Below are 26,057 nucleotides of genomic sequence, written 5' to 3' on the forward strand. Positions count from 1 at the left end.
TTTCTGAGTTCAAGGCCAGCCTGGTCTACAGAGTGAGTTCCAGGACAACCAGGGCTACACAGAGAAACCCTGTCTCGAAAAAAAAAAAAAAAAAAAGGAAAGAAAAAGAAAGGTCATGAAAGTTCTTACAAAACCACACTGCACGAAAGGACAGGGTAGAACACGTCACGGGCCTACCACCCTAACTTCCCTTGACCCTCCCCAACAGTCCACTCAGAACACTGCTAGGGGACAGTGGAAGGGACCAAAAGTGGGTGGAGGGTGGGAGCAGAGATCACTTTTATTTGCAACTTTCTAATTTCCTGTTATTTTCTATTTTTCTCTACTAATTAAAACTCTTTAAAATGCCACACAAGAAGCTGCGCTTCTTCGATCCCAGCACTCTGGAGGCAGAGGCAGGTGGATTTCTGGGAGTTTGGGGATACCTTGAGGATACATCCAGGGCTACATAAAGAGCTCCTGTATTTAAGAAAAGCCACAGTGGGGGTGTAGTTGGTAGAATGCTTGCTTAGCATGCACTGGGTCCTGGACTTCATTCTTAGCACCCCATGAACTGTGTGTGGTGGTTCATGCCTATAATTGGGAAATGGAAGGCTCAGAAACTCAAGGTTATCCTGGACTACATAGTAAGTTAAAGGGCTAGCCTGGCCTACATGAAGCCCTAATTTAAAAAAAAAAAAAAATCAAAGCTAGCACACAAAAAGGTCAAATGAAGTTCCAGGGACTCTACATGCCTATCTCATGGCTGAGAAGATCCCAGGGACTCGCCTAGAGACAAAAGGCCATCAGTAGAAAAGGCCCTTATACACTAGTGTTCTGTCCCATCCCCAACCCTCCTCTATATCATCCCTTTGCCATTTGCCACACTGCACAATTCCAGCAGCAGATCCAGTGTGAAGCTGCCCCACCTCGCACACTCACCATTGTACTGTCTTTGTTTTGCAGATCTCATGGAAAACAGATACTCTGTAAGTACACACGTCACACACACTACGTTAAAAATACACCCATGAAGCTTGGTAGTAGCTCATACCTGAATCACCACACTGAGGAGTGTTGTTGACGTTTGAGGCCTTCCTTGGCTATAGAATTCCCTTTCAGGACTGCAGTATGTGACTGGGTTTTGTTGCTGTTGCTTTACAAAGGTGTTCTATAGAACAACGAACTATTTCCCAATTTGTCCAGGGTCTGCTTTCTACTGATTCTCGCCAGCACCTTGTTCTAACCTGGCCTATTTTAGACCAGGAACCGTGGCATCCTCTGGCAGTCTAAGCCAGTTCCAGTACTAATTAATTCTCTCTTCCTGTCTATACCATTACAGCTCAGTCTATATAGGGAGAGAGACCCTGGGAATCCTCCCATGTAGTTGGGAGTCTTTCTGCTCTTTTAGTAAGAGTCTCGGGCATAGTGAGTGACACACGCTTGAGAGAGGAGCTTGTGTGCAAGACCAGTTTGGACTGCATACTAAGTCCCTAGTGAGAGAGGGAAGGGGAGAGGAAAAGGAAGGAGGAAGGAGAAGGGAAGAGAGATGAAGAGAGGAGGGGTAGGGAGATAGGGGAGTTGGCCACTTACTTACACAAGGATCTGGGTTTAATCCTAGAACCCAAAGTGAAAAATTCAGTTGTAGCGACAAACATGTGAGATCCCAGTCCTGGGGAGGTGAGGACAGGTCTCTGCAGTCCTGGGGAGGTGAGGACAGGTCTCTGCAGTCCTGGGGAGGTGAGGACAGGTCTCTGCAGTCCTAGGGAGGTGAGGACAGGTCTCTGGGGCTTGCCAACCTACATGGTGAGCCTAAGGCTAACAAGAGACCCTGTTGAAAGAAGGGAAGGAAGGAAGAAAGGAAAGGAAAGGAAAGGAAAGGAAAGGAAAGGAAAGGAAAGGAAAGGAAAGGAAAGGAAAGGAAAGGAAAAAGATGAATGGTTCTTAAGGAATGACGTCTGAGATTGCCATCTGGCTTCTATACGCACGTAGACACACTCACAAAGGAACATTCACACACAGGCATGTGCACGCACACACACACACACACACTCACACACACACACACAAAAGGATGTACAATAAACTCAGGAGGGAGGGAGGGAAGGGGTTTAAGTTCAACCCATTCATAACCCACTGCCTTCCGGTTCCCAGCCTGTCTGTGGGCACCCAGCAGCACAGGGGTTAACAGGGCAGCTATTATCTTCAAAAATGAGGAACTGGCTTCTGAACTGGTCTTTTGGGTCTGGGAGAAACTTCCAGCAAGACTTCTCTATAGCCTTCAGTGGGGCCCTGGCTTCCTTTGTTTTGCTGGGTCTGAATTCTTGTTAAACAGAGTTTATTATGCTCTGGACAGACAGGAAGGCGCTGACATTCTCTGTAGGGATGAAGGCTGTCTGCTTAAGAAGAGGAACGAGGTGGACAGCTTCCCTAGCCTGCACCCACCCAGGCTGCTGGGAGCAGTGTTGTATCGGAAGGGGCAAGGGAGCCTATTTCATAGACGAAGAAATGGGGGGCCTGCCTTGCAAAAACATCAAGAATCCCTGAGAAGCCGAAACAGAGGCCACGTCTCCAAAAGCCCTGGCCTGGGCTTTGTCCTCAGTGTTAAGAAGTGACACAAGCCAGGCTTGGTGGTGCTTAGAGTGAAGGAGGCAGAGGTAGTAAATGATCTCTGTGAGTTCAAGGCCAGTCCTTTAACCCTGAGTTCCAAGACAGTCAGGGCTCTGTTACACAGAGAAACCTTGTCTCAAAAGGAAAAAAAAAGTGACTGTTTCCCAAGAGGTGAGAATAATGACAAGCTTGCTTCACAGGCAGAGTAGGACCCTGATTAAAAAAAAAAAGTTCTCTGGCTGTTCCCATGGCCGTATGTATCTGTGGCCACCCAAGGCAGGGCAGCAGGCCAGCCATCGGAACTTTGCCGAACCAACCTAGTTACTTTGTCTTCCACCCAAAGGGGCTCTCTGGACAAAGGCTCTGAACTCCAGGCCAGTAGCAGAATGGCTTTCCCTCAGCCCCCAAAGTCTACTCTGGTTGCAGGGTGCTCCCAGTACTTGGGCTAGCCCTACCTCCAAAATAATAAAACCATCTGGCAGGAACTCAGGGCTTCCCAGTCGTTGAGAAGTGAATTTTGAATCTTGAAGCAAATAACTTTTGTTTATGAAAGAAGCATGCATCGCTTCCCTAATAACCAGCCAGTGTGGGTCAGAAGAAAATGAACACTGAATTGCTCAGCAGGGAAATGGGAGGGGCTTCCTTCCTGAAATCAAACCTGGCAATCATTCCTGGCTTGTTTAATGGCCTGAGGAAATATCTGGACAATGAGACAGCCACTTAGCCAGCTACGAGCTTGGTATTGTTTGACTTGCTCCAATGGCACAGGCTGGCTTCACTTTTTCCTCTTGCCATTTTTCGCCTTGTTTATAAACCGGGTTTGTGGCCCATGCAGACAGATAACGTGGAAGAGAACACCCTGTGCTTAAAAGAAAGAGCTCGAATCTGGACCTGTGTGGAGGTCTCCAGATCGTGGGCAGAACCCCTGACTCTTACCGGTTGGGGACAAGACACTGTCCGTGACGGGGTCCCTTCCCCCCTCCCCAGGACCAGCAGGGAGATGAGTTGTCATAGGACCTGCTCAGGAGCGGGGCTGAGGCTGTTGCTGAAGGATGGGGTCCCAATTCTACAATCTTCTTGTGGGTGACTTCCTCAAACCTAAGCAGCACTGCCTGTTAAAGTAGAGATGGTGATGGTAGTGGTGATGCGGATATGGTGGTGATCATTGTAATGAGGATGGCGGTGGTGACGAGGGTGACAGTGATGGCGATGGTGGTGATAGTGAAAATAACGAAGCAACATCTGCCCACTGGGATTTTCTCAAGGGTTAAATGAGACTCTGCAGATTCAAGCCATCACAAAAAAGCCACTTGTCTCCTTTAAAGATCTTTTCCTCAAGCTCTCTGGTAACAGTGGAGACGGTTAAGAGATTTACTTTATTGGCTCTGAAATGCAAAACACACATACACACACACACACACACACACACACACACACACACGAAACACACTCAAAGCCTAGGATTCATCAAAGCCAAAGCTTGACTTAGGCCTAGGAGAACCATATACAAAATTATCCTAACTAGCTGCTTAGTCTGTATGTAAGGTTCTGACTTCTCGTCAGTTACCACTTTTATAAAAAGTGTGTGTGTGTGTGTGTGTATGTGTGATATGCAGTCAGGATAATGTCTGAGAGTCCATCTCCCCCTCCTGTGGGCTTCAAGGTTAGAACTTCAGGCTTGTGCACTCTTGCCTGCGGAGTCATCTCTCCCAGCCCCATTTCCATGATCTGCAAACAGGGTGACTTCTCACCTGGATTTTGCAGGGATTAAGAGAACACTCAGCTCGTTCCTGATAGGCTGGAAGTGCTCACCCTGAGAACTCTTTAGAAGTAGGAGTCAGGGACCCGGGCAAGGAGGTGGAGTCAGAAAGGTCTTTGGGGTTACTGGGGGGGGGGGGCGGCACAAGCTGAGCAGAAGCAGGGCAGATCCAGAGCTGACAGTTGGCTTCTGACTAAAGCATAGCAAGTCCGCTCCTCACTGAGGGTGTGTTAACCTTCACTTTTAAGTCCCCAGGCCCTGCTGATGGACTAGCCCTTCCTGTCTGTGAGCTTGGTCCTGTTATCCAGTGCTGTTTGCCTTAAGAGAGGGAGAACAGAGGCGTCTAGGGAGAGACTTGGTCTGGGACCTGCAGAAAGGCTAGATAGACACGAGGATCCCAGCTCCCTGCCCTGGGAGAGCGGAGGAAACGGCAGGCAGCAGCTGCCAGCGCTGGCTAGCCTCCAGCGCTCTGGGCTCACACGGCTTGCTTGGCCCCATTGTGCAGTTCCATCTTGGCAAGGGAGGAGCCAGAGTCTTGCTCTCCTAGTTGGGCCTCTCAGGTCTGCATCCTGTACTAAAAGCCCCAGGCCCAGCCAAACAAAATGGAGAGTCCAGGAAGCCAGCCAGCCTGGCCACAGGTTCCCTACGACACCGGGCAACCTTTACGTCTTCTTTTGCCCCCACCTCTGTCAAGTTCCACTTACAGTAAGGTATCCTCTGTCCGCAGAGGGTTCTGAACGGTGGGCCTGTGTTTCCTGTTCTTCAGGGCTCTCCCTTTACAAGGCTCTCAGCTCCCGCATCTCCCAGCCTGCCCAGCTCCTCTGCTTGCAAATTTCTTTCTGCTTTACAAAATCTTAAAAGTCAGTTCAGGTCCCTTCTGAGTACTTCAGGAGTGTCCTGGTCAGAATGGGATGCGCCCATGCCTCCAAATTACTTCATCGAAATGTTGATCTGGAATTGATAAAGGGCAGGGAGGTGGCTCAGCCGGTAATCGCCTGTGTGGCAATTGTGAGGCTGTGAATTCAACCCCACAATCCACATAAAAGCCAGGCATTGGTAACCCCAGCATTCTTTGGTGGAGATGGGACATGGGGAACCCCTTGAAACTCTTGGGCCAACTAGCAACAGGGAACAATAAGAGATGTTGTCTCAGCCAGGCAGTGGTGGCTCACGCCTTTATCCTAGCGCTTGGAAGGCAGAGGCAGGCGGATTTCTGGGTTTGAGGCCAGCCTGGTCTACAGAGTGAGTTCCAGGACAGCCAGGGTTACACAGAGAAACCATGTCTTGACAAACGAGAGAGAGAGAGAGAGAGAGAGAGAGAGAGAGAGAGAGAGAGAGAGAGAGAGAGAGAGACCTTATCTCATCCAGAATGGAAGGTGAAAATACTTGAGGCTGTCCTGATTTCCACATGAACCCCATAGCACAGAACTGAATATACACACATTGTTCACACACACACACACACACACACACACACACACAAGCAAAATCATTGGTGGACTATGAAATCCTTGGGACAGAGTCTGTCCTCTTCGGGATAGAGATCTGTACTGGGTCAGATAAACGTCCAGAAGCCAGGAAGTGGGTGGGTGACTCAAACTACCATTTGGGGCTATTTTGGGGCTATTTTGAGACAGGTCACATATGAAGACAGCCCAGGTTAGCCCGAGGATTACTTTGAACTCTTGATGGCCCCAAGTGCTGGATTCTGAACATTTATCTCCACGCCTGGCTTTTTTTTTTTATTACAGTAGAACATACACAACCTAAAATTAACCAGTATATTATTGTAAAGTAGTATCGTTCAAGAGCTGGGGGATGGCTCAGAGATGGAGCAATGTCTCCCCCGGCACTTAAAAACAAAGACTTCAGTTGCACGAGTCACATTCATAATGTAACTGTCACTACAATGCACTCTCGATTTTTTCCCCTTAAATTCTTGTTACATGTTCGTTTGCGCACGCATGCAGGCATTCAACAGGCAGAGACAGCTTCTGGGAGCTGGTTCTTTTCCTTCAACCTCTGGATCTTGGGACTGAACTCAGTTTATCAGGCTTGGCAGTCAGCAAGCCTTTCTACTGAGCCATTTCACCAGCCCCCCAGAATGTTTTTTTAATAAAGGATTTGTGTGCCCACATGATTGTGTGGGGGGGACCATGAGGCAAAGAGGGTGCTAGCTGTTGCTTATGATTACCTTTGAAACAGGTTCTCTCACTGAACCTGGGGTACCTATATTCTCCACTAGGCTGGAAACCAGAAAGCCCTAACAGTCTGTGCTCCCCTCAGAGCTGGAATTCCAGGCCATGTAGATCAGGCTGGCCATAAACGCACAAAGATCTCCCTCTGCCAGCTGGATGCTGGGACTAAAGGTGTGCACCACCACACCCAGCCACATTTTTTAAGTTAACCAAGTTTTTAAGATGACCTAAGGACCTAAGATGGCCTGGTGACTCACGTCTACAATCCCAGCACTGAGAAAGCTAAGACCAAAGGACCACTGAGCTGGCCCAGGCTACAGAGTGAGTTTCTGGTTCAAAACACAAAACCAAAGCAGACTAGAGAAGGTGTCTGCTAGCCACAGGTCCAGAGGGAGTTAGGTGTAAGCTCTCTCATACCTGAGGGTTCCTTCCATTTGATCCCTGTGCCGCACCCATGGGACACCACACTGGGTGCACGTGGGTATCAAAGCAGTGACCTGATACTACAGCAAGAAGGTAGAGGTAGTGATGACAGCCTCTACAGAGCAATCATGGAGAGAAAAGAAGATGGGGTGGGAGAAGAAGCTGCCCTAGAAGATGGAGTCCCAAAGGATGGTGTCACAGCTCAGTGCTTTTGTATGTTTGAGTCAAGGTCCCCAGTATCCAGGATAACCTAGAACTGGACTTTGAAGTTGTGATCCTCCTGCCTCTACCTCCTGAGTACCGGGATTACAGACATGAATCATGTGTGGTGACAGTGATGCAGCCTAGACCTCTTGCATGCTAGGCAAGCATTACACCCAAGCACCGACATCCTCAGCCCCTTTGGCCGTTCTCATGTGCTGTACTGGTTCAATTTATGCCTCTCTCCTCCAGGGTGATCTCTAGTCCTCAGGTTGTAACCCTAACTCTTGTCTTCTGTCCTACAGAGAATGGAAGGCTCCCTTGATGGAACTTAAGACAGCCAAGGCAGGGGCACGTCCCTGGGAGGTCGTCCATGTCCCGAGAAGAGCAGCCGATTCCTGGATTGCAAGAGTCCTGTGCACGTATTTATGAGCCCGTCCCCACCGAAAGCAGTAATCCTTCAGGCCAAGCCATCCAATTTTAAACCCCGCTGCCTTGTTCATGTTGGGTATACAGAGACTCAGAGGCGCTATTTAATGGCCAGCCTGACCTGTCTTCCTTGTGTTTCGGGAGGTGAAAGGAGGTTCCAGGAGAATAATGCCCTGGAAAATTCTGAGGCTGAAATGTTGAGTCTCGGATAGTGCTTCTCCGTGGGTCCTCCTGCACAGAAGCCCCCTATTGCTCTGTTGTCAATCACTGGGTTAGTTTTTTGTTTTGTTTTGTTTTGTTTCTGTTGTTCTCTTCTTTCTGGGTTGATCTTAATCTTTGGAGGTATACAGTGCTGCTCAGGTTTCCCTGGTTCCCCTGTGTGGCCTCCCACACACACAAAGCGAACCAGCTGACTGGGAGCAATGCCCGTGGAATGGCCCGTCACTTGAAGACGGACCTCAAGCCGGCAATGGCAAGGCTAGAAAGTGGAGCGAGCACTTAAAGCCCACCTTGATCTTCCTTTCCACTCCATGCCGAAGGCCCAAAGAAGAGAAATGGCTGGCTACAGCAACTGTTATTTTTTTTTTTAATAGTAAAAGGAAATGTGTACTTTTCTCACTAATTTTTCTTTATTTATTCCCCGCTAAAGAAACAGTTTCCTAAGGTCTGAGCTGTTTCCCAGGGTGGGCTTGAGTGGGTGGGCAGGAGCTGCCGACATTTTGTGGACTACCATTACCTAACCCTCCTCGCCTTCTCAGTTTGCCTCAGCCACCCGGCTACAGGGCCCCTGAGGGGAGTTGTATTAAATAAAATTGATTTTTACTCTTCAGTTATCTGCATTCAAGTGTCATCTACTGGAACAGGGCACATGCCAATAAAATAAACGTAAGCCTAGGGACTCTCAGTGTGTCCAATGTCACAGAGAACCAAGCGGTTCTCTCTTGTCTCCGAGCGGAGTCTCACAGGGACCAACAGCCTGGGTAGCCGGAGCCTTTGCACTGTGCTAGGGTCCACCTCAGGTCCTCATGATGGTGAGGCAAGGGCTTCACCAACCTCCCTAGTCTCCAACCCCACCCCCACTCCCATCATGCTTGTTAAGTTTTTCGGGGGGGTTTGTTGTTGTTGTTTTTCGAGGCAAGGTTTCTCTGTATAGCCCTGGCTGTCCTGGAACTCACTCTGTAGACCAGGCTGGCCTCGAACTCAGAAATCTGCCTGCCTCTGCCTCCCGAGTGCTGGGATTAAAGGCATGTGCCACCACGCCCGGCTATAGCCCCACACTCTTGATCCTCCTGCTTCTCCCTCTCAAAGACTGGACCATCTTTCACTCTTCCACTGGGTCTTCCTTCCCCTTCCTTCTTCCATTCAACTCTCACTGTCTCTTCTCCACATTAAATGGCCAGAACGGGGGCTGGAGAGATGATGGCTCGGCGGTTAGGAACACTGACTGCTCTTCCTGAGTTCAATTCCCAGCAACCACATGGTGGCTCATAACCATCTGTAATGGGATCCAATGCCCTCTTTTGGTGTGTCTGAAGACAGCTACAGTGTACTCATATAAGTAAAATAATTTAATAAATCTTTTTAAAAAATGATTAAAAAAAAAAAAAAGAGGTTGTACTGGCTGGTTTTGTGTGTCAATCTGACACAAGCTGGAGTTATCATAAAGAGCCTCCCTTGAGGAAATGCTTCCATGAGATCCAGCTGTAAGGCATTTTCTCAATTAGTGATCAAGGTGGGAGGGCCCAGCCCCTTGTGGGTGGTGCCATCCTTGGGTTGGTGGTCTGGGTTCTACAAGAGACAGAGCTGAGCAAGGCAGGGGAAGCAAGCCAGTAAGGAACATCCCTCCATGGCCTCTGCATCAGCTCCTGTTTCCTGACCTGCTTGAGTTCCAGTCCTGACTTCCTTTGGTGATGAACAGCAACTTGGAAAATGTAAGCTGCATAAACCCTTTCCTCCCCAACTTGCTTCTTGGTCCTGATGTTTGTGCAGGAACAGAAGCCCCGACTGAGACAAAGGGGAAGAACAGACACAGTTTATAGCCAGTGATGAGCTTTGCACCCTCAGCCATTGCTTCCAAAAGCCAGATATATGGAATATTTTTTGTGAAGGTCTCTTCTGCATTGTGATTATCTTTCCTGAGTGTTTGTTTTTAGGAAAACGTCCCTCATGGCAGCCTAACTTCTGCCTGGTCTACATGTCTCGCTTTTCCTGAACTGTCTTGGCACCTCTGGGTGTGGTGCCAGCAACTGCTCCAGTCCTTTCTGGTATACCAATAGATATTCTATTTCAGCCTTGTATGGTTGGGACCAGAATTTGCAACATGAAGAACCCCCCCCCCCAGTCTCAGGACTTCTACAGGGTCCCAGGAAAAGGACCCGGGACGGTGTGGAATGTCTGCCAGGGTGAGGGCAGGCTGGCTAAGTCAGAACTGGGTGCCATGCCATCTTTAGAAGCTCTGCCTTGCCACCATGTGCTGACTGGACGAGTGTGTCCCCGGCTGGGGATGGGGCTCAGCCAGTTTGTAGAGTGCTTACCTGGCATGCACTGGCTCAGGAGGAAAGAAGGCAGCAGTGAGGGTCTTTTTCCAAGGAACCCAATACATACTCAGAAAAAAATAATCAACTAAGGGTCAAAAACTCTCAGAAAACAACCTCACAGATATTTGGACGCACGGGATTCATGCCCAAAACAAAAAACAAACCAAAAGAAAAAAGGAGGTGTGAGGGTTTCGTGTCTGTCGGGATGGGGGGGTTATCTTGGTGGCCTTCACCATGTGGAAAGACCAAGCCTAAAAGTGGGCTGCACCATCCCTGAGTTTGCACCTCTGGACTGTAGACGCCTAGAGAAAGCCGGGTGACTGCCAGCCTGGCTTGCATTCATTTTCTCTGCTCTTGACCCATGGATGGATGGGACTAGCTATTTGCAGTAAATCTCCAACCCCAATAAACCTGTGCAAAGAACACACAACTCAGTTATAATATTTATAAGCTGCAGGTCTAGATTGGGCAGATTTACCACTACACTACTCTATTCCCCAGCTGTGGGCCTACTATAAGCTGCTATAGCCCACAGCTGTGAATTGAGATAAATCTCTATCCCCAGTGCTGCTTTTTGTCAGGCATTTTTAATTTTTAAAAAATATTTATGTTGGGTGTGGTGGCGCATGTCTTTAATCCCAGCACTCGGGAGGCAGAGGCAGGCAGATTTCTGAGTTCGAGGTCAGCCTGGTCTACAGAGTGAGTTCCAGGACAGCCAGGGCTATACAGAAAAACCCTGTCTCGAAAAAAACAAAAACAAACATATATATATATATGTTTGTTTATATATATGTTTGTTAAACAATATATATATATATTGTTTAGACTGCCTGTGTATGTGTGTACCATGTGTGCCTGGTTCCCAAGCAGGTCAGAATTGGATCTCCTCAAACTGGAGTTGTGAGCTGCCATGTGTGTGTGCTGAGAATTGAACCTGGGTCCTCTGCTGAGAAAAAGTGCTCTTAGCTGCTGAGCCCTCTCTCAGAGTGCTTTCTCAGAGCAACAGGAATGAAACTAAGATACCCTGTGTGGTGCCAGAAGCCTGGAATTCTAGTACTGGGGAATGTAGAGGCCAGAGGTCAGAAATCCAAGGTCAGCCTTGGCTAAATGAGAGCCCCAATTCAAAACCAAAACAAACAACAACAAAAAGTGTGTCCTATACCAAGACAAGTTTATTTTGCAGGAGGGTTTTTGGTGAGGTTAGTTTTAGAAGTTGACCAAAGGGCAAGTTCTTTTTATTTTATTATTTTTAAGTTACATTCTGTGTGTGTGTGTGTGTGTGTGTGTGTGCTCTGTGTGTGTGTGTGTGTGTGTGTGTGTGTGTGTGTGTGAGATATGGGTTGAGAATGAGGGTGCACACATGTGATCGTGCACATCTGGAGGTCAGAGAACAACCTTGTAACACTGGTCCTCTCTTGCCCCTTGGACCTGGGTCCCAGGGATTGAACTCAGGTTGCCTGCCAGGCGAGCATCTTTACCTACTGAGCTGTCTCACTAACCTTCAACTTTGTCTTCTAAAACTTTTACCGTCTTTATTTAAGTGCTTCCCCGTGTCTCCGTTTATGCCACGTGTTGTATGAATGCCCGTGGAGGCCAGCGGAAGGCATCAGATCACTTGGAAACGGAGTTAAAGCCAATTGTGTGTTGCTCAGTGTGGGTGCTGGGAACTGAACTCGGTTCCCCAGAAATAGCAGCAAGTGTTCATCACAGCCGAGACATCTCACCAGCCCACAACATTCTCTCTTCAGAACTAACTTAGGGTCCCATGAGAACTGCCTTAACTCAGTACCCGCTACAATCCAAACAGCTCCCACTAGGCCCTACCTTGTCATTACCTTATCACCTTGCTTCTAACACACAAGGACTTGAATCACTCAAACCAAATCTACCTTAGCAAAGGCTGAGGCCACTGAACACCAGGTGAACTGGAGCACCAGGCTCCTTACAGCCGGGAGATTACCAAACTGCCAGACTCAATGCCAAAAAAAAAAAAAAAAAAAAAGAACATGGGGCAGGGTGGGGTGGGGGGGAGAGGGGACAGGCTGCAGTTGGGACAAGGAAAAACAGAGTGGTGGAGGCCACTTTAAAACATTACCAGGGGCCGGGCGTGGTGGCGCACGCCTTTAATCCCAGCACTCCGGAGGCAGGGGCAGGTGGATTTCTGAGTTCAAGGCCAGCCTGGTCTACAAAGTGAGTTCCAGGACAGCCAGAGCAATACAGAGAAACCCTGTCTCGAAAAACAAAAAAAAAAAAACAAAAAAACAAAAAAAAAAACCACATTACCATGGTGACTTTTACTTATCAAAAAGCCACCAGAAGCTGGCCTTGGTGACATATACCAGTCATCCCAATACCTAGAAGGCAGCCAAGGGCTATACAGGGAGACTTCTAAAATTCAGTAGTAATAATAACAACAATAGGACTGGAAAGATGGCTCAGCAGTTAAGAGTACTATCTGCTCTTCTGAAGGTCCTGAGTTCAAATCCCAGCAACCACATGGTGACTCACAACCATCTGTACAGCTACAGAGTACTCATATGCATTAAATAAATAAATAAATCTTTAAAAAATAAATAATAACAACTAAGGAATGAAGAAGAGATTTTTAAGCAGACAACAGTTCTCTCTGCTCTTCAGTGAAGAACAATTTCCTGGTGCCAAAAAAAGGAAAGGTGAATTTGCTGAGTAGGCAGCAAACTCTATCTGGGATACAATAAGTAGATTATATGATATAGGAGAATATGGCGCGGGCTATGGAGGAAAGGCTTGATCTGGGAAGTGTGTGTAGGGAACTGTGGAGCGTCTCTCATTCGGTAAGGAGTTCAGGGAGCCTCCTTAAGCTGAGCTTTGAAGCTGGGAGAGGTGGAACACGCCTATAACCCCAGCACTGCGGAGACTGAAGCAGGATTGTTGCAAGATACAGCGCAGTCGAGGCTGCAACTTGAGTGGAAAGACAGGAGGGAAGTCTGGGACTGGAGGGATTGGTCTCTGCCCGAGGGCTCAATACTACTGTTCTTGCAGAAGACCCAGCTAATGACAAACGTCCCTTGGTACAGGAACAGGGAGACTAAAGGGACGGAGCGAGCAGGACAGCAAAGATGAGACCACCTTTATTGCTGAACCAGATAAACAGTGAGGTTGCCTTACACAGATCCATTTCTTCAAATGCCTTCTTGAAATGTCTTCTCCAAAAGCCTTCTTCACACTCCTGTCACTCGAAGGGTAGGTTAGAAATGACGAATCTCGGGGCACACCCTGTGTCTACCAAACACCTTGTAACCTGTGTCTCCCAAAGCCAAACCTGGGTGACTCACTAGAAGCCCTGCTGGAAAAGAAGCCGCGTGTCTTTACAAATCCACAGAGCCTTCTAGCATCTTTCAAGCGGTTTCTGATCCCCACAGGTTTTCAACAGCTTTTGCGGCTCATGAGTGGCAGAGATCGCCACCTGGTGGCCGAGTGTGTTAATAACATTTATTACCTTCCTAGGTCGTAATCCTCAAGAATTGGAGAATCATATTAAAAGTAATTACAGTTTTAGCACAATTGTCTTGGACATTTTTTAAATGTTTTTTTTTAAAAGATGGAGCCCACAGTGTTGATCTCCTCCTGCTTGACTTCAGGCAAGACGGGACCAGTTGCCTCATGTTCCAGCCACGGTACCTTCCTTGGTGTGAGAGTTGATACTCTCAAGCTATGAACAAAAGCCACCCCATCCATGAGGGGCATTTGTCAGGGATCTCTTCACAGCAATGTGACATGATTGATGCCCGTGTCAGAAAAGACCAGGCAGACCAAGGAAGTGTTCTATGTCAAAAGAGACTGAAGAAAGCCAAGAGTGTTGAGTGTTGGCACTTAGAATTTCAGCACCAGGGGGTCTGGGACAGGGGGATGATGAGTTTGAGGTTGGCCTGGGTTACCAGTATATAAATAGATAGATAGGTAGATAGATATATAACTGAAACTATTGAGACTACATGTGTATCTGCAACACAAAATCCTAAATTGGATCCCAGACTTAAAAACAAAATTGTGGGAAAGAAGGCAAACCTGTCAAACATGCTCGCTGACAAGCCTCATGAACCAGCAGTCCGAGGCCAGGTCCCAGGACCCATGTGTAAAAGCTGTCCTCAGACACTGAGGTACACACGAATAGAGGAGACCTGGCATCTTTGGATGCTCTGAAAGAAAGAGAGCTGGAACCAGACATGACTGTACACATCGTCAATCCCAGCATTTGGGAGGCAGAAGAATTGAATCCAAGATCAAATACTTGATACTAAGGGAGACAAAGTCAAAAAGAAAGAGGAGGTGGAGGAGGAGGAGAAGGGGAAGGAAGAGGAGGAGGAGGAAGAGGAGAGGACAGGAGGAGGAAGAGGAGGAGGAAAGGGAGGAGGGGGAAGAGGAGGAAGAGGAGGGGAGGAGGAAGAGGAGAGGAGAGGAGGAGGAAGAGAAGGAAGAGGAGGGGAAGAAGAGGAGGAGGAGGAAAAGGAGGAGGAGGAGGAGGCCAGCTTTGGTGGCACAGGCCTTTAATAGTACTCAGGAGGCTTAGGCGTGAGGACCTTGAGTTCCAGGACAACTTGAACCATTTAGTGAGTGAGCTCCTTCCTCAGAATAAAGAGGAAAGAGAAGGCTGAGTCAGAGTAGTGGTGTACACCTGTAATCCCAGCACTCGGGAGACAAAGTCAAGTTCATCTCTGAGTTCCAGGCCAACCTAGTTTACAGAGTGAGGGTTACACAGAGAAACCCTGCTTTGAAAAACCAGGGGCGAGGGCGGGGGTGGAGGAGGGGGGCTGAGGCTATAGGTAGAGGCTAGCATGTGGGAGAGCCTGTATAACTATATTTTTTATTCTTCTGTAGTAATGATTGTCTCATGTAGCTGTCCAGCAGACACGGAGAACTGGGTACCTGAAAGGGGGGCTGGAGATGAAAAAGGACAGGCAGGCAAGAGAAGGATGAAGCCAAGACAAAGGTTTTCTGATCAAGGCTCAAAGTTCAATAGTCAGCTCTGCGTTTATATAGGGAAAACCCCACAGACCCATCCTTTGTTTCAGCTGGATTATGTTGTAAAGTAAGCTGCTCAAGGCTGGGGGAAGGGCACAGTCTTCAGAGGCTTACTGCCTCAGTCTGCTAACCCAGGCCTAGTCCTGGAAGCTGCTAGCCTCCATACAATCTAATCTAGGCCTAGAACGTTTTCAGCCTTTTAGACTCACTGCTGAATAAGCGTACCCTTTCTTGTTCTGATATCTGACTAGCTGGTTCAACTCAGCTGTTGTAGCTCAAACTCTCTAGACTCTTCCAGATGCCTTTAGGTGGAATTCACTCTGTAGACCAGGCTGGCCTCGAACTCAGCAATCTGCCTGCCTCTGCCTCCCAAGTGTTGGGATTAAAGGCGTGCACCACCACTGCCTGGTTCCTGCCAGCAGTTTCTTGACTGCTCCCCCTCACATACAAGTGTCTGTAAAGAAATGGAGCTCCCTGAAGTTCAGGCTTCCTAATTTCTCTTATTCTCTTGGAGGCCTGCTCCTTTTAACATAACTGTAGCCATTTTGTATCTCCATTCTGCTCAAAAGGTGAAATCAAGTTCTGACAGAAGCCATCTAGGAAAGGCTATGGCAAGCCAGTGAGTTTCCTGGAGATGGCCCACTGTTTTGCATGGTTTCAATGGGGAGATGGCTCAGCCCCAGAGACTTCGTCCCAGGATCACTTCTCACTGCTGATGTGCCTTTCCTGCCACTATTACTTAGCCTAATGGTTCCTAGGCATCAGCTCACCTTATTGGGCAAATTTCCTGCACATCAACATGAAGATGGACTTTCATGAATTGATGCTGTTTAGATGAATTAATTTCATAGAATTCAAATAATTTTAGGAAGAACGTTTAAGGAGATGATTTTAGTCGTTTTGCCAGAAAGATGGAATAGAATTACAATCAAGAATAGAATGTGGCTGGGCAGTGGTGACACACTTGGGATGCAGAGGCAGGCAGATTTCTGAGTTCAAGGCCAGCCTGGTCTACAGAGTGAGCTCCAGGACAGCCAGGGCTACACAGAGAAACCCTGTCAAAGAAAAAAAAGACTAGAATGTGTCCACTCTTCATAGAATAGTAAGTAAAGACCGCATAATAAGGATTACAGTGAGCTGTCATGACTCACACTGAGAAGAGAAACAGGCTTGGGACAGATTTATGATCAAGGAAAAACATTCATTCTAGGTCAGGTCCAAGGATGAAGCCACAGGTGTGCACCATGATAAAGTGAGGCTATGTGAAACTGTTGCTTTGAACTTATAAGGAGCTTATAGAATGAAACATTGCTTTGCAGGGCCAACCAGTGAGGTTGACTGAAGCAAGCAGAGGTCCTAAAACTTCAATTCCCAACAACCACAGGAAGGCTCACAACCATCTGTTCAGCTACAGTGTATACATAAAATAAATAAATAAATCTTTTTAAAAAAAGAAACATTGCTTTGACCGTATTATCAACATTCTTCTGTGATTCCCCTTTTGTGTAGCATTTTATCTGTTAGGTAATTTTATAAAGAACTTTTGTCTAAGAAGGTATAAATTGCCAGAGCAAAAAAACAAAGTGTGGCTTTTGGGGCTCTGCACCATCCACTGAATGTATATATTGTATATATTTACATTCAGTATATATCTGTCTATATGCACATACACATAGACACATATGTTCATAGGTATATATGTAGGCTTAGATTTTTCTTCTTTTTTTTCCTTTAAAGATTTATTTTATTTATATGAATACACTGTAGTTGTCTTCAGACACACCAGAAGAGGGCATGGGATCCTATTATAGATGCTTGTGAGCCACCATGTGGTTGCTGGGATTTGAACCCAGGTCCCTGGGAAGAGCAGTCAGTGCTCTTAACCGCTGATCCATCTCTCCAGCCCCCAAAGAAACTCTTTTTGGTTTTTCGAGACAGGGTTTCTCTGTATAGCCCTGGCTGTCCTAGAACTCACTCTGTAGACCAGGCTGGCCTCGAACTCAGAAATCTGCATGCCTCTGCCTCCTGAGTGCTGGGATTAAAGGCGTGTGGCCAACACACCCAGCTCGCTTAGATTTTTCAAAACCTACTTTAATAAGAGCTCTTTTTTATTTTTATTATTTTTAAAGGCTTATTTATTTATTATATGTAAGTACACTCTACCTGTCTTCAGACACACCACAAGAGGGCATCCAATCTTATTACAGATGGTTGTGAGCCACCATGTGATTGCTGGGATTTGAACTCAGGACATCCAGAAAAGCAGTCAGTACTCTTGACCACTGAGCCATCTCTCCAGCCCCAATAAGAGCTCTTAAATACTTTGGTCCCCTTTCTAGCCCACCATCCAAAGGTAGGGAAGAAAAGATGGTAAATAGGACAAGGGAATGCAGACCTGTTTAGAAGTGGCTCTTTGGGGCTATCCCAATCTCAATTGTCAGGATACTGTTGTCTAGTTCAAAAACGTCACCAAAAATGAATCAACAGAAACTTCCAAGCCTTCACCAAATTGACACAAGTCAGCAGGAGCAACCAGGACTAACTGCAGTGGCAGGAGTTCTCTGCAGTGCCTCTCAATGAGGTAAAGATCAGTGAAGGTGAAAGACCCACAAAGAGCTGAAGAGCTAGCTATACAAGCATCATCACTGTCCTTCCGCTGAGTCCTAGTTATACCTTCTCCAAACATCACCCGTCATCCAGCAGGTCTCGCTTCAGCAAAATAGCCCATGGGTCTGCACCACATCACACAAACAGAAACTTCCACTTAATATATGAGTATGTGGGCTGGCAAGATGGCTCAGTGGTTAAGAGCGCCGACTACTCTTCCAAAGGTCCCGAGTTCAAATCCCAGCAACCACATGGTGGCTCACAACCATCTGTAATGAGATCTGACGCCGTTTTCTGGAGTATCTGAGGACAGCTACAGTGTACTTACATATAATAAATAAATAAATCTTTAAAAATATATATGTGAGTATGTGTGTAAGTGCATGTGCACTTGTGAAATTGATGAAAGAGGTGGTTGGTCAGGCTCATGAAGAGTTAACAAACTCTGAGCCTCTCACTGGCCAGCAAGGCACCCTTGAACCAGAGAGAAAGGTTTTTCCTCTCCTCCTTCCTCCTTAATCCCCTGCTGCTATCAGCAGGGCCTTTTGGCAACAGAATACCAAAGAATTAAAGAAAGAGTTAAATTGCCAAAAGTAAGCCCCTTTTGGCCACATAGTTTGCCGAATCTATACCCACTTTTGCTGCCTTCCTCAGGGAACTGGATGCCAGGCTAGCCCTTAGCAAAGTTCAGATTCTCAGACTCTACTTCCCCAAAGTAATCAAGGAGGCAGATGCTGAAATTTTCTCCTAAAAGATCATAAGGCTATGGGTGTATCACTCACTCATGGTCTGTTAACTCAGTACTTTGGGAAACCTTTGATCACCCCACTTACCTCACCTAGGACCAATCAGCTTAAAGTTCAGCTGGTAATCCTTTGTCTAGTTAGCCAAAATGTAATACTGTGTGCCCCACCCCAACCCATGTTATTGCTATTAGCAGTTTGTCTAAGCTCCGCCCCACAGTTACCTGACAACACCCAGGTGTGCCTGACTCTCTATAAAAGGGGCTGCTTGCCCCCTCCACTCTCTCTTGCGCTTGCCTTCTCTCCCCATTCCCTACCACCCCCCCTTCACGTGCTCATGGCTGGCCTCTACTTCTCTATTCCTCTCTCCCCACCCCCCCGCCCCTTCTCTGCCTATACTACCTTCTTAACTTCTCTTGCCACGCCCTGAATAAACTATTCTATACTATACCATCTGTGGCTAGTCCCTCAGGGGGAAAGGATGCCTTAGCACGGGCCCTTGGAGGCACCCCCCTCACCCCAAACCTTACTACACATCCACCAAACATATCCCCTCTCTCTTTATCTTTTTATAAACACATCAATTACCAGCCACCAAAATACAACACATGTCCACTATTGCCACAAGTCTCACAGTCTCCCTATGTGCTATAGCTCTTCATAAAAATCAATGCCTTCACGCTCTGGTCTACCTTCTTCTCGCTCAGAGGCTACTTCTGTATAACTATCCTCCTCAATAAAACCCTCACATAAGGCCGGTTGCATGGTGTGACTTTGGGGTGTTCCTGTACCGTTCCTTCTGCAGAGAAGAAACCCTAACAGTGAGGTTTCTCTTTGTTAAGGTAGAGGAATAGTAGGCTCACATCTCTCCTAGGCTCCTTATGGGTGTGGAGGGCCTCCTTGTGAGAACTTGATACAATCCCAACCCCCTTGTGCACACAGAATACCCAGGCAGCTACAGGCTTGAAGCACTTGTGTGACTAAGTCCCTCTCCAGTTCTTTGCCATGACCCTGAGGAAGGAGCCCTGAGGCAGGATCCTATCTGTGGCAATGTGTCCCATAGTGCCTGAGGCTGTCTTGAGCAGCTGTCACTCATCCAGGGGGTGGGTTAGCCTCTGGAGCTGCACATGCCTTCAGAGTCCAGGGAGAGAAAACAAGAATTTTAACCATAAAATGAAGGTCAACCTGAGACTTAGGGGGTCACTTTGTGGTTCCCTTTGGCTTCACCCAAGCTTCACCCACAGGGTTGAGCAGGCTTTTTGGCCCTCTGTACATCTCTTATCCCAGAAAACCAGTTTCCTTTCTTTCCTCCCCATGAACCCAGCCTTGTCCTGCCCAGCCCCCAGATCCACCTATTTCTGCTGATAACCAAGTGTTTACACTAATGCTGATAACCACGCTGTACTTTCTCCTGCTTTATAATTGGCTCTTTCAAAGAAAGAGTTCATTGACACACATGTTCCCTAACATGCACAGAGCCCTGGGTTGAATCCCCAGCATCACAGAAAACCAAGTGTGGTGATTCTCACCTCCAGTCCTAGCACTTGGGAACTGGAAGCAGACAGGAGGATCAGGAATTTAATGCCAGCCTCAGTCACATAGCAACTTTAAGGCTAGCCTGGGCTACATTGAGTTTTTTTGTTTGTTTGTTTGTTTGTTTGTTGGCTTTTCGAGACAGGGTTTCTCTGTGTAGCTCTGGCTGTCCTGGAACTCACTTTGTAGACCAGGCTGGCCTCGAACTCAGAAATTCACCTGCCCCCCCATCCCCCCACCCCAGAGTGCTGGGATTAAAAGCATGAACCACCACCTCCTGCTTTGTTTTGTTTTTAAGGTACTTAGTAATAGGTGCTAACCCTGAGTATTTGGAATGGAGGAACTGCTCCAAAGTGAGAACTCGTTGGCAGGGAAATGTGCTACTTTCGCTATTTGAGACAGGATCTCACTATGTAGCTCTGGCTAGCCTGGTACTCTCTAGGTAGACCAGGCTGGCCTTGAGACATGGAGAATTCAAAGATCTGCCTGCCTCTGCCTCCTGAGTGCTGGGTTGTACCAACACATCTGGCTTGCACTTGGTTTTGAGTATCTCAGATGGGTGAGGCTGTTTTTACATCAACTTGACACAAGCTAGGGCCATGTAGGAAGAGGGAATCTTAATTGAGAAAAATGCCTCCATACGGTTGGCCTTTAGGCAAGTCTGTTGGGCATTTTCTTGACTGATGATTACTATGGGCAGTGCTATCCCTGGGCAGGTGGTCCTGGATGGTATAAGGAACCAGGCTGAATAGCCCAGAGAGCAAGCCAGTAAGCACCATTCCTCTCATGCCTTCTGCATCAGCTCCTGCCTGCAGGTTCCTGCCTTGAGTTCCTGTCCTGATGTCCCTCAGAGATGGAGTGTGGCCTGAGCATTGTAAGCTGAAATAAGTCCGCCCTTTGCTGCTTTGGATCATGGTGTTTTATCAATAGAAACCCTAACAAGACTTGTGGTGGCCCAGACACCTTGGAAAGGGCTCACCACACAGACGTTCATATAAACCCAAAGTGGCCTTTTGCTTTCCAGAAGGCCACGAAGGCCTACGTATGACCCTTGGCCTCATTTAAGAAGATCCCAGTCAGGTCTAGAGGAAACTCCATTTCCTCAAATTCCAAAAAGGCAGACGGGACAAATGGCTATTTGTGTGGCTGTCAGCACCAAAGCACACACTGGTCTCCAGGCTCTAGTCACATTTTTTTTTTTAAAGATTTATTTATTTTTATTATATATAAGTACACTGCAGCTATCTTCAGACACTCCAGAAGAAGGCGCCGGGTCTCGTTACAGATGGTTGTGAGCCACCATGTGGTTGCTAGGATTTGAACCTCAGACCTTTGGAAGAGCAGTCGGGTGCTCTTACCCACTGAGCCATCTCACCAGCCCCTAGTCACACATTTTAAAGCCCCACTAGCTTGCTAGCCCTTCTGACCTCCTCCCCTCCCCTAACCGCCCTCCAGCTCTCCTGCTTCGGTCCCTCCAGCTAAGCCTTCTCCTTAGAACCCGCTAATTTGGCTATGCTCTCCATCTTCCTGTCTTCCTCCTTCCCGCCCCTCTGCGCTCTCTCTCTCTCTCTCTCTCTCTTTCTCTCTCTCTCCTGGCCAGGTCATTATGAGCACACTGAACATTGGAATGAGCATCATCCTCCCTTGGATTTAGTTATGACACTGCTCTCTCTCCTTCTAGAAACTTCTCCTTGTCTAGTCTGTCGCTCTAGGAGATTCTCTATTCCTGGACCAGAGCAAACCAAACCAAACCAAACAAAAACTGCCAGCCAATGGGTGGTGCACGCCTTTAATCCCAGCCTTCTGGAGGTGGAGGCAGACAGATCTCTGAGTTCAAGGCCTGCCTAGTGTACAGAGTGAGTTCCAGGACAGCCAGGGGTACACAGAGGGACCCTGACTCAAAAACAAAACAAAAATAAGAATGGGCTGCTTAGTGGAGACATTTCCCTCCAGGGCAGGCGCATCCAACCACTGTGCTACAAACCCAGGGCCTGTGTCCACTAAGCACAGGCTCTTCCACCGAGCAGTATTCCAGCCCCATGGTGGATCCAAACTTCTGGAAATTCTGCCAATGACACCTTGCTTGCCACAGATGGAGGAAGAGGAAGGAGCAAGACACGTGGCAGCTAGAAACCTGGAGCTTTGGGCAGCACCATGGCAGTCAGCCAGTCCCTGCTTGCCTTGTAAGCCTCTCTGCAGCTAACTGAGGGGGCTGCTTAGATAAGTGTGTAGCAGGGAGGGACTTTACAGGCTTCAGCCAGAGTAGGAAGGAAGCCTGGAAAAGCCTATTGAAGGGCACTCCCAACACTGGCAAAATTACCAGCCATGCACTGCAATTCCCAGCCTCTGCAGCAGGCAAATAACCAGTCTCTGCGTTCCTGGATTGATTAAACAGTAATTAGGCGTCAAAAGCTCGCTAAATGCCCCTCTTTCAAAAGCTCTCAGCTAGGCAATTTTTCTCTCACATTTAATAGTGACTATTCTTGTATTCTTTTCTGCCCAAAGTGGTCATAATTGGGGGGGAGGGTGCGCGCAATGAGACGAGCATCCCGTGAAGCTGACGGCAGAGAGGGATGTGCCAGTTGTTCTTGGGAAGATGTAGGCACAGTTGGTCCCAAGGACTAGGAAACCTTTTTCTCTCTCTCAGTGACTCCATCTATTGGTGGAAACCAAGGCTGGGGTGTAGCTCAGTCAGTAGAGTGCACACCCGTTGCCCAGGAAGCCCAGGGTTCAATCCCAGCACTGGGAGGTAGAAGCAAGAGATTCAAGGTCATCCCTGGGTACACCGAAAGTTAAAGGACAGCCTGGGCTACGTAAACTGTCTCTGTGGCAAATGCCTTTAATACCAGCACTTGGGAGGCAGAGGCCTCCAGCTCCAGAACAGCAGAGCTGTTACACAGAGAAACCCTGTCTCAAAAATGCCAAAAATAAAACAACAACAAAAACCCTGTCTCAAGGCAAAGTTGCTACCTTTTCCTCTCTGCTCCACCCAACAGTTACCTAGCAACAGCCTGGCTCATAACTGTCCATCCTCTCTCCCTCCCCTCTCCCTCTCTCCCTCCTTCCCTCCCTCTCTCCATCCCTCCACATCTTCTTCCTGTCTTCCCACACGTTCCTGGCTGGCATCTTCCCTTCTTTCTCCGTCCCCTTTTTTTCCTCTGTCTCCACCCCCTTCTCAGATGCCAAATAAACTTCCTTTTATACCAGACTTGTCCTGTGGATAATTCCCGCAGGGGATGCCTCAGCCTGGGCCCAGCTTAGGCTCCCCCTCCTGCTGCGGCATACTGCCTTTTATAAAACATATCAAAAGGGAAGATTTATGCATTGAAGAGCTTGATTATTGTACAAAAATATTGGTAATCGCCTAAACAGTGCCCCTTAAAACGACATTAATTCTCTCTGTATCTGTGTGTGTATCTGTCTCTCTTTCTCTCTCTCTCTGTCTCTGTCTGTCTGTCTCTCTCTGTGTGTCCCTCTCTCTGTCTCTGAACACACACACACACACATGTCCAGTTCATTATAACTTTCTCTTTGCTTGAGCAGGATGCGACGGTGCCTGCCTTTAACCTCAGCACTGGGAGGCAGAGGCAGGTAGATCTCTGTGAGTTTGAGACCAGCCTCGTCTACATAGTAAGTTGCAGGACAGCTTAGAGCTACATAGTGAGACCCTGTCTCAAAAACAAACAAAAAAACCTGTAGCCTGAAGGGACCCTGCCAAGTTCAGGGTTGGCGGTCAGGAAGCTACAGAGTGTAGCTGGCTTGACCGGTCGGACACGAGAGGTGCCGCGGAGGCCCCACGCTGTGAGAGAGCGAGGAAACCAGTGACTGGCTGAAGTGCCAGGATGGGGTGGGGAGAGGATTAGCCAGAGCACAAAGTCCAGGCAGAGCAGCACCCCAGGGAGCCAAACAATTCCTCTAGGCCCTCTTCCCAACTCACCGGGGGTTCTCTGGCAGACTTGGGGCAGCTCTAAGTGTTTATTTAGAACGCCTTGGTTTGTTTATTTTTCTTAGAACTGTAGGCAGAGTGATTACTTCCAGTTTCAAATAGGATTTTGTGTTGTTTTTCTCTGCCGGACTTAAGGAGTTTTATTATGTCTTTCCTCCTGCCTGTAAGAACAAAAGGAGGAAGAATAAATTGTAATTGAGAGACTTAGTCATTTGCCTCTCTCCTGGAAGTGTGTGTCTCAGTGAGTGGAGGGCTGCCATTCCCCTGCTGTGGATCCAGCCTGCGAGGGACCGGGCTGTCTTTGAATGGATCTGAGTGACAGGAGTGATGGAATGTCAGTGTTCTCCAACTGAGTGGTGTCGCACGTCTTTATGAGTATTGAAAACAAGAGAACATTTCCTGACAATTTGTGTGAGGTAATTTCTATCCTCCTACGACACGGGAAAGACAAGTGAAGATGGGGCCATCTTCCTCTACTTAGGATTTCCTTATTTATTTATTTATTTTTAGTTTTTTTCAAGACAAGGTTTCTCTGTGTAACAGAGCCCTGGCTGCCCTGGAACTCACTCTGTAGACCAGTCTGACCTCATAGAGTTTGCCTCTGCCTCCTGAGTGCTGGGATTACAGGATTATACCAATTTACTTTGCCTAAGGCCAGCAGCTTAAAAAAAAAAAAAAAGATTGATTTATTTATTTCATTTATGAGTACACTGTAGCTGTCTTCAGACACACCAGAAGAGGGCACCAAATCCCATTACAGATGGTTGTGAGCCACCTTGTGATTGCTGGGATTTGAACTCATGACCTCCAGAAGAGCAGTCAGTGCTCTTACCTGCTGAGCCACCTCTCCAGCCCTGATCATCTCTTCTCAATGACCCCCCTTCCTCATGGTTCAGCACCCCCACCCTTTGTGGGCTTCCCACCCTATTCTCAATTCTGCCCAGCCATTGTGTAATTAGCATAGAACAACATATCTCCAGAGGTGAGAGTTCCAAGTGGCTTTGAGCTACCTCATGTAGATGATGGGAACCAAACTTGGATCTTCTGGAAGAGCATTAAACAGAGATAGCTGTGCCATCTCTCCAGTCCCCAGTAGAGAGTCTAGCACCTTTTGGCTGCCTTCTCCGTGTGCGTTTGTCTTGAAGCGTCTCTCTTACCAGAACAGAGAACACTCACACCTGAGTGGTGGTGGCACAGACTTTTAATCCCAGCACTTGGGAGGCAGAGGCAGGCAGATCTCTGAATTTGAAACCAGCCTGGACTATAAAGCAAGTTCTGGAACAGCCAGAACTACAGAGAGAGGAGAGACCCTCTTTCAAGCAAATCAAAACAACACCAACCAACTAATCAAACAAACCAACTAACAAAAACCCGATTCCGATTTTATTCCAGTACCGTGTCCATCTCAGGACTTGCTATTAATTTTGGTTCGTTTGAACACACAGCAGCGTTTGGAACCCATTCTTGCCACTGCTGAGGGGAAGTAGACTCTGTGAGCTGCAGGGTCTTCCACTCTAGCTGATAGAAGCACACACTAGAACAAGGGAGGCTGAGCAGGGAGGTCAGAAGTTCAGGGCCACCCTCAGCTACATAGTTAGTGGAAGGCCAGCTTGAACGACATAAGAGCCTGCCTCAAACAAACAAATTCGAGTATAGAGGCACAAGGCTGTGATCCTACAATATGGGAGGTAAAAGCAGGAGGGTCAGGCGTTCAGGGCCACCCTCAGCTACATAGTAAGTTCAAGGCCAGCTTGAAGGACATGAGTTCCTATCCCTAAAACAATCAAATAACCCACAGAATATTCCTCTTGCCACCACCCCTCTAACCGGTGCTCTGCCTCCCCTCCCTCTCCCCTCCCCCTCTCCTCCCCCACTCCTCCCCCATTCAGAACCTGCTCCTTCTTTTCTCTTCAAAGATAACTCACAGAAGCCTTGTCCGTGCTCTAGGATCCCTGTCGAAGGCCATGCACAGCATCTCCAAAGCCAAACACACGTAATTTATGTCTTTAATTCCATCTTTTCAGCATCCCAGGAGAAGATTTCCTCCCCTGCTATATAGCCTCATACTCTGCTCTCCAGAGAACAGATTGA

At 47.7% G+C, this 26,057-nt stretch overlaps 1 protein-coding gene across 7 annotated transcripts in view; it reads left to right on the top strand.

The window, feature by feature from the left end:
- Positions 1-8,428, top strand: part of Pecam1 (platelet and endothelial cell adhesion molecule 1) — a 60,137-nt gene extending 51,709 nt beyond the window's left edge. For 4 of the 7 annotated variants that reach the window (XM_085829465.1, XM_085829468.1, XM_085829467.1 and 1 more), the window contains 2 exons: positions 946-968; positions 7,476-8,428. In XM_085829465.1, the coding sequence (XP_085685591.1) occupies positions 946-968; positions 7,476-7,505 (53 nt within the window). In that variant the 3' untranslated portion in view covers positions 7,506-8,428. The remainder of the gene's footprint in view (positions 1-945; positions 969-7,475) is intronic. The other 3 variants (XM_085829466.1, XM_085829469.1, XM_085829471.1) reach the window with 1 other exon arrangement.
- Positions 8,429-26,057: the final 17,629 nt, after the last annotated feature.

This window comes from Mus caroli, unplaced genomic scaffold (genome assembly GCF_978045245.1).
Source record: "Mus caroli unplaced genomic scaffold, Mus_caroli_1 scaffold_13, whole genome shotgun sequence".
Lineage (NCBI taxonomy): Eukaryota > Metazoa > Chordata > Mammalia > Rodentia > Muridae > Mus > Mus caroli.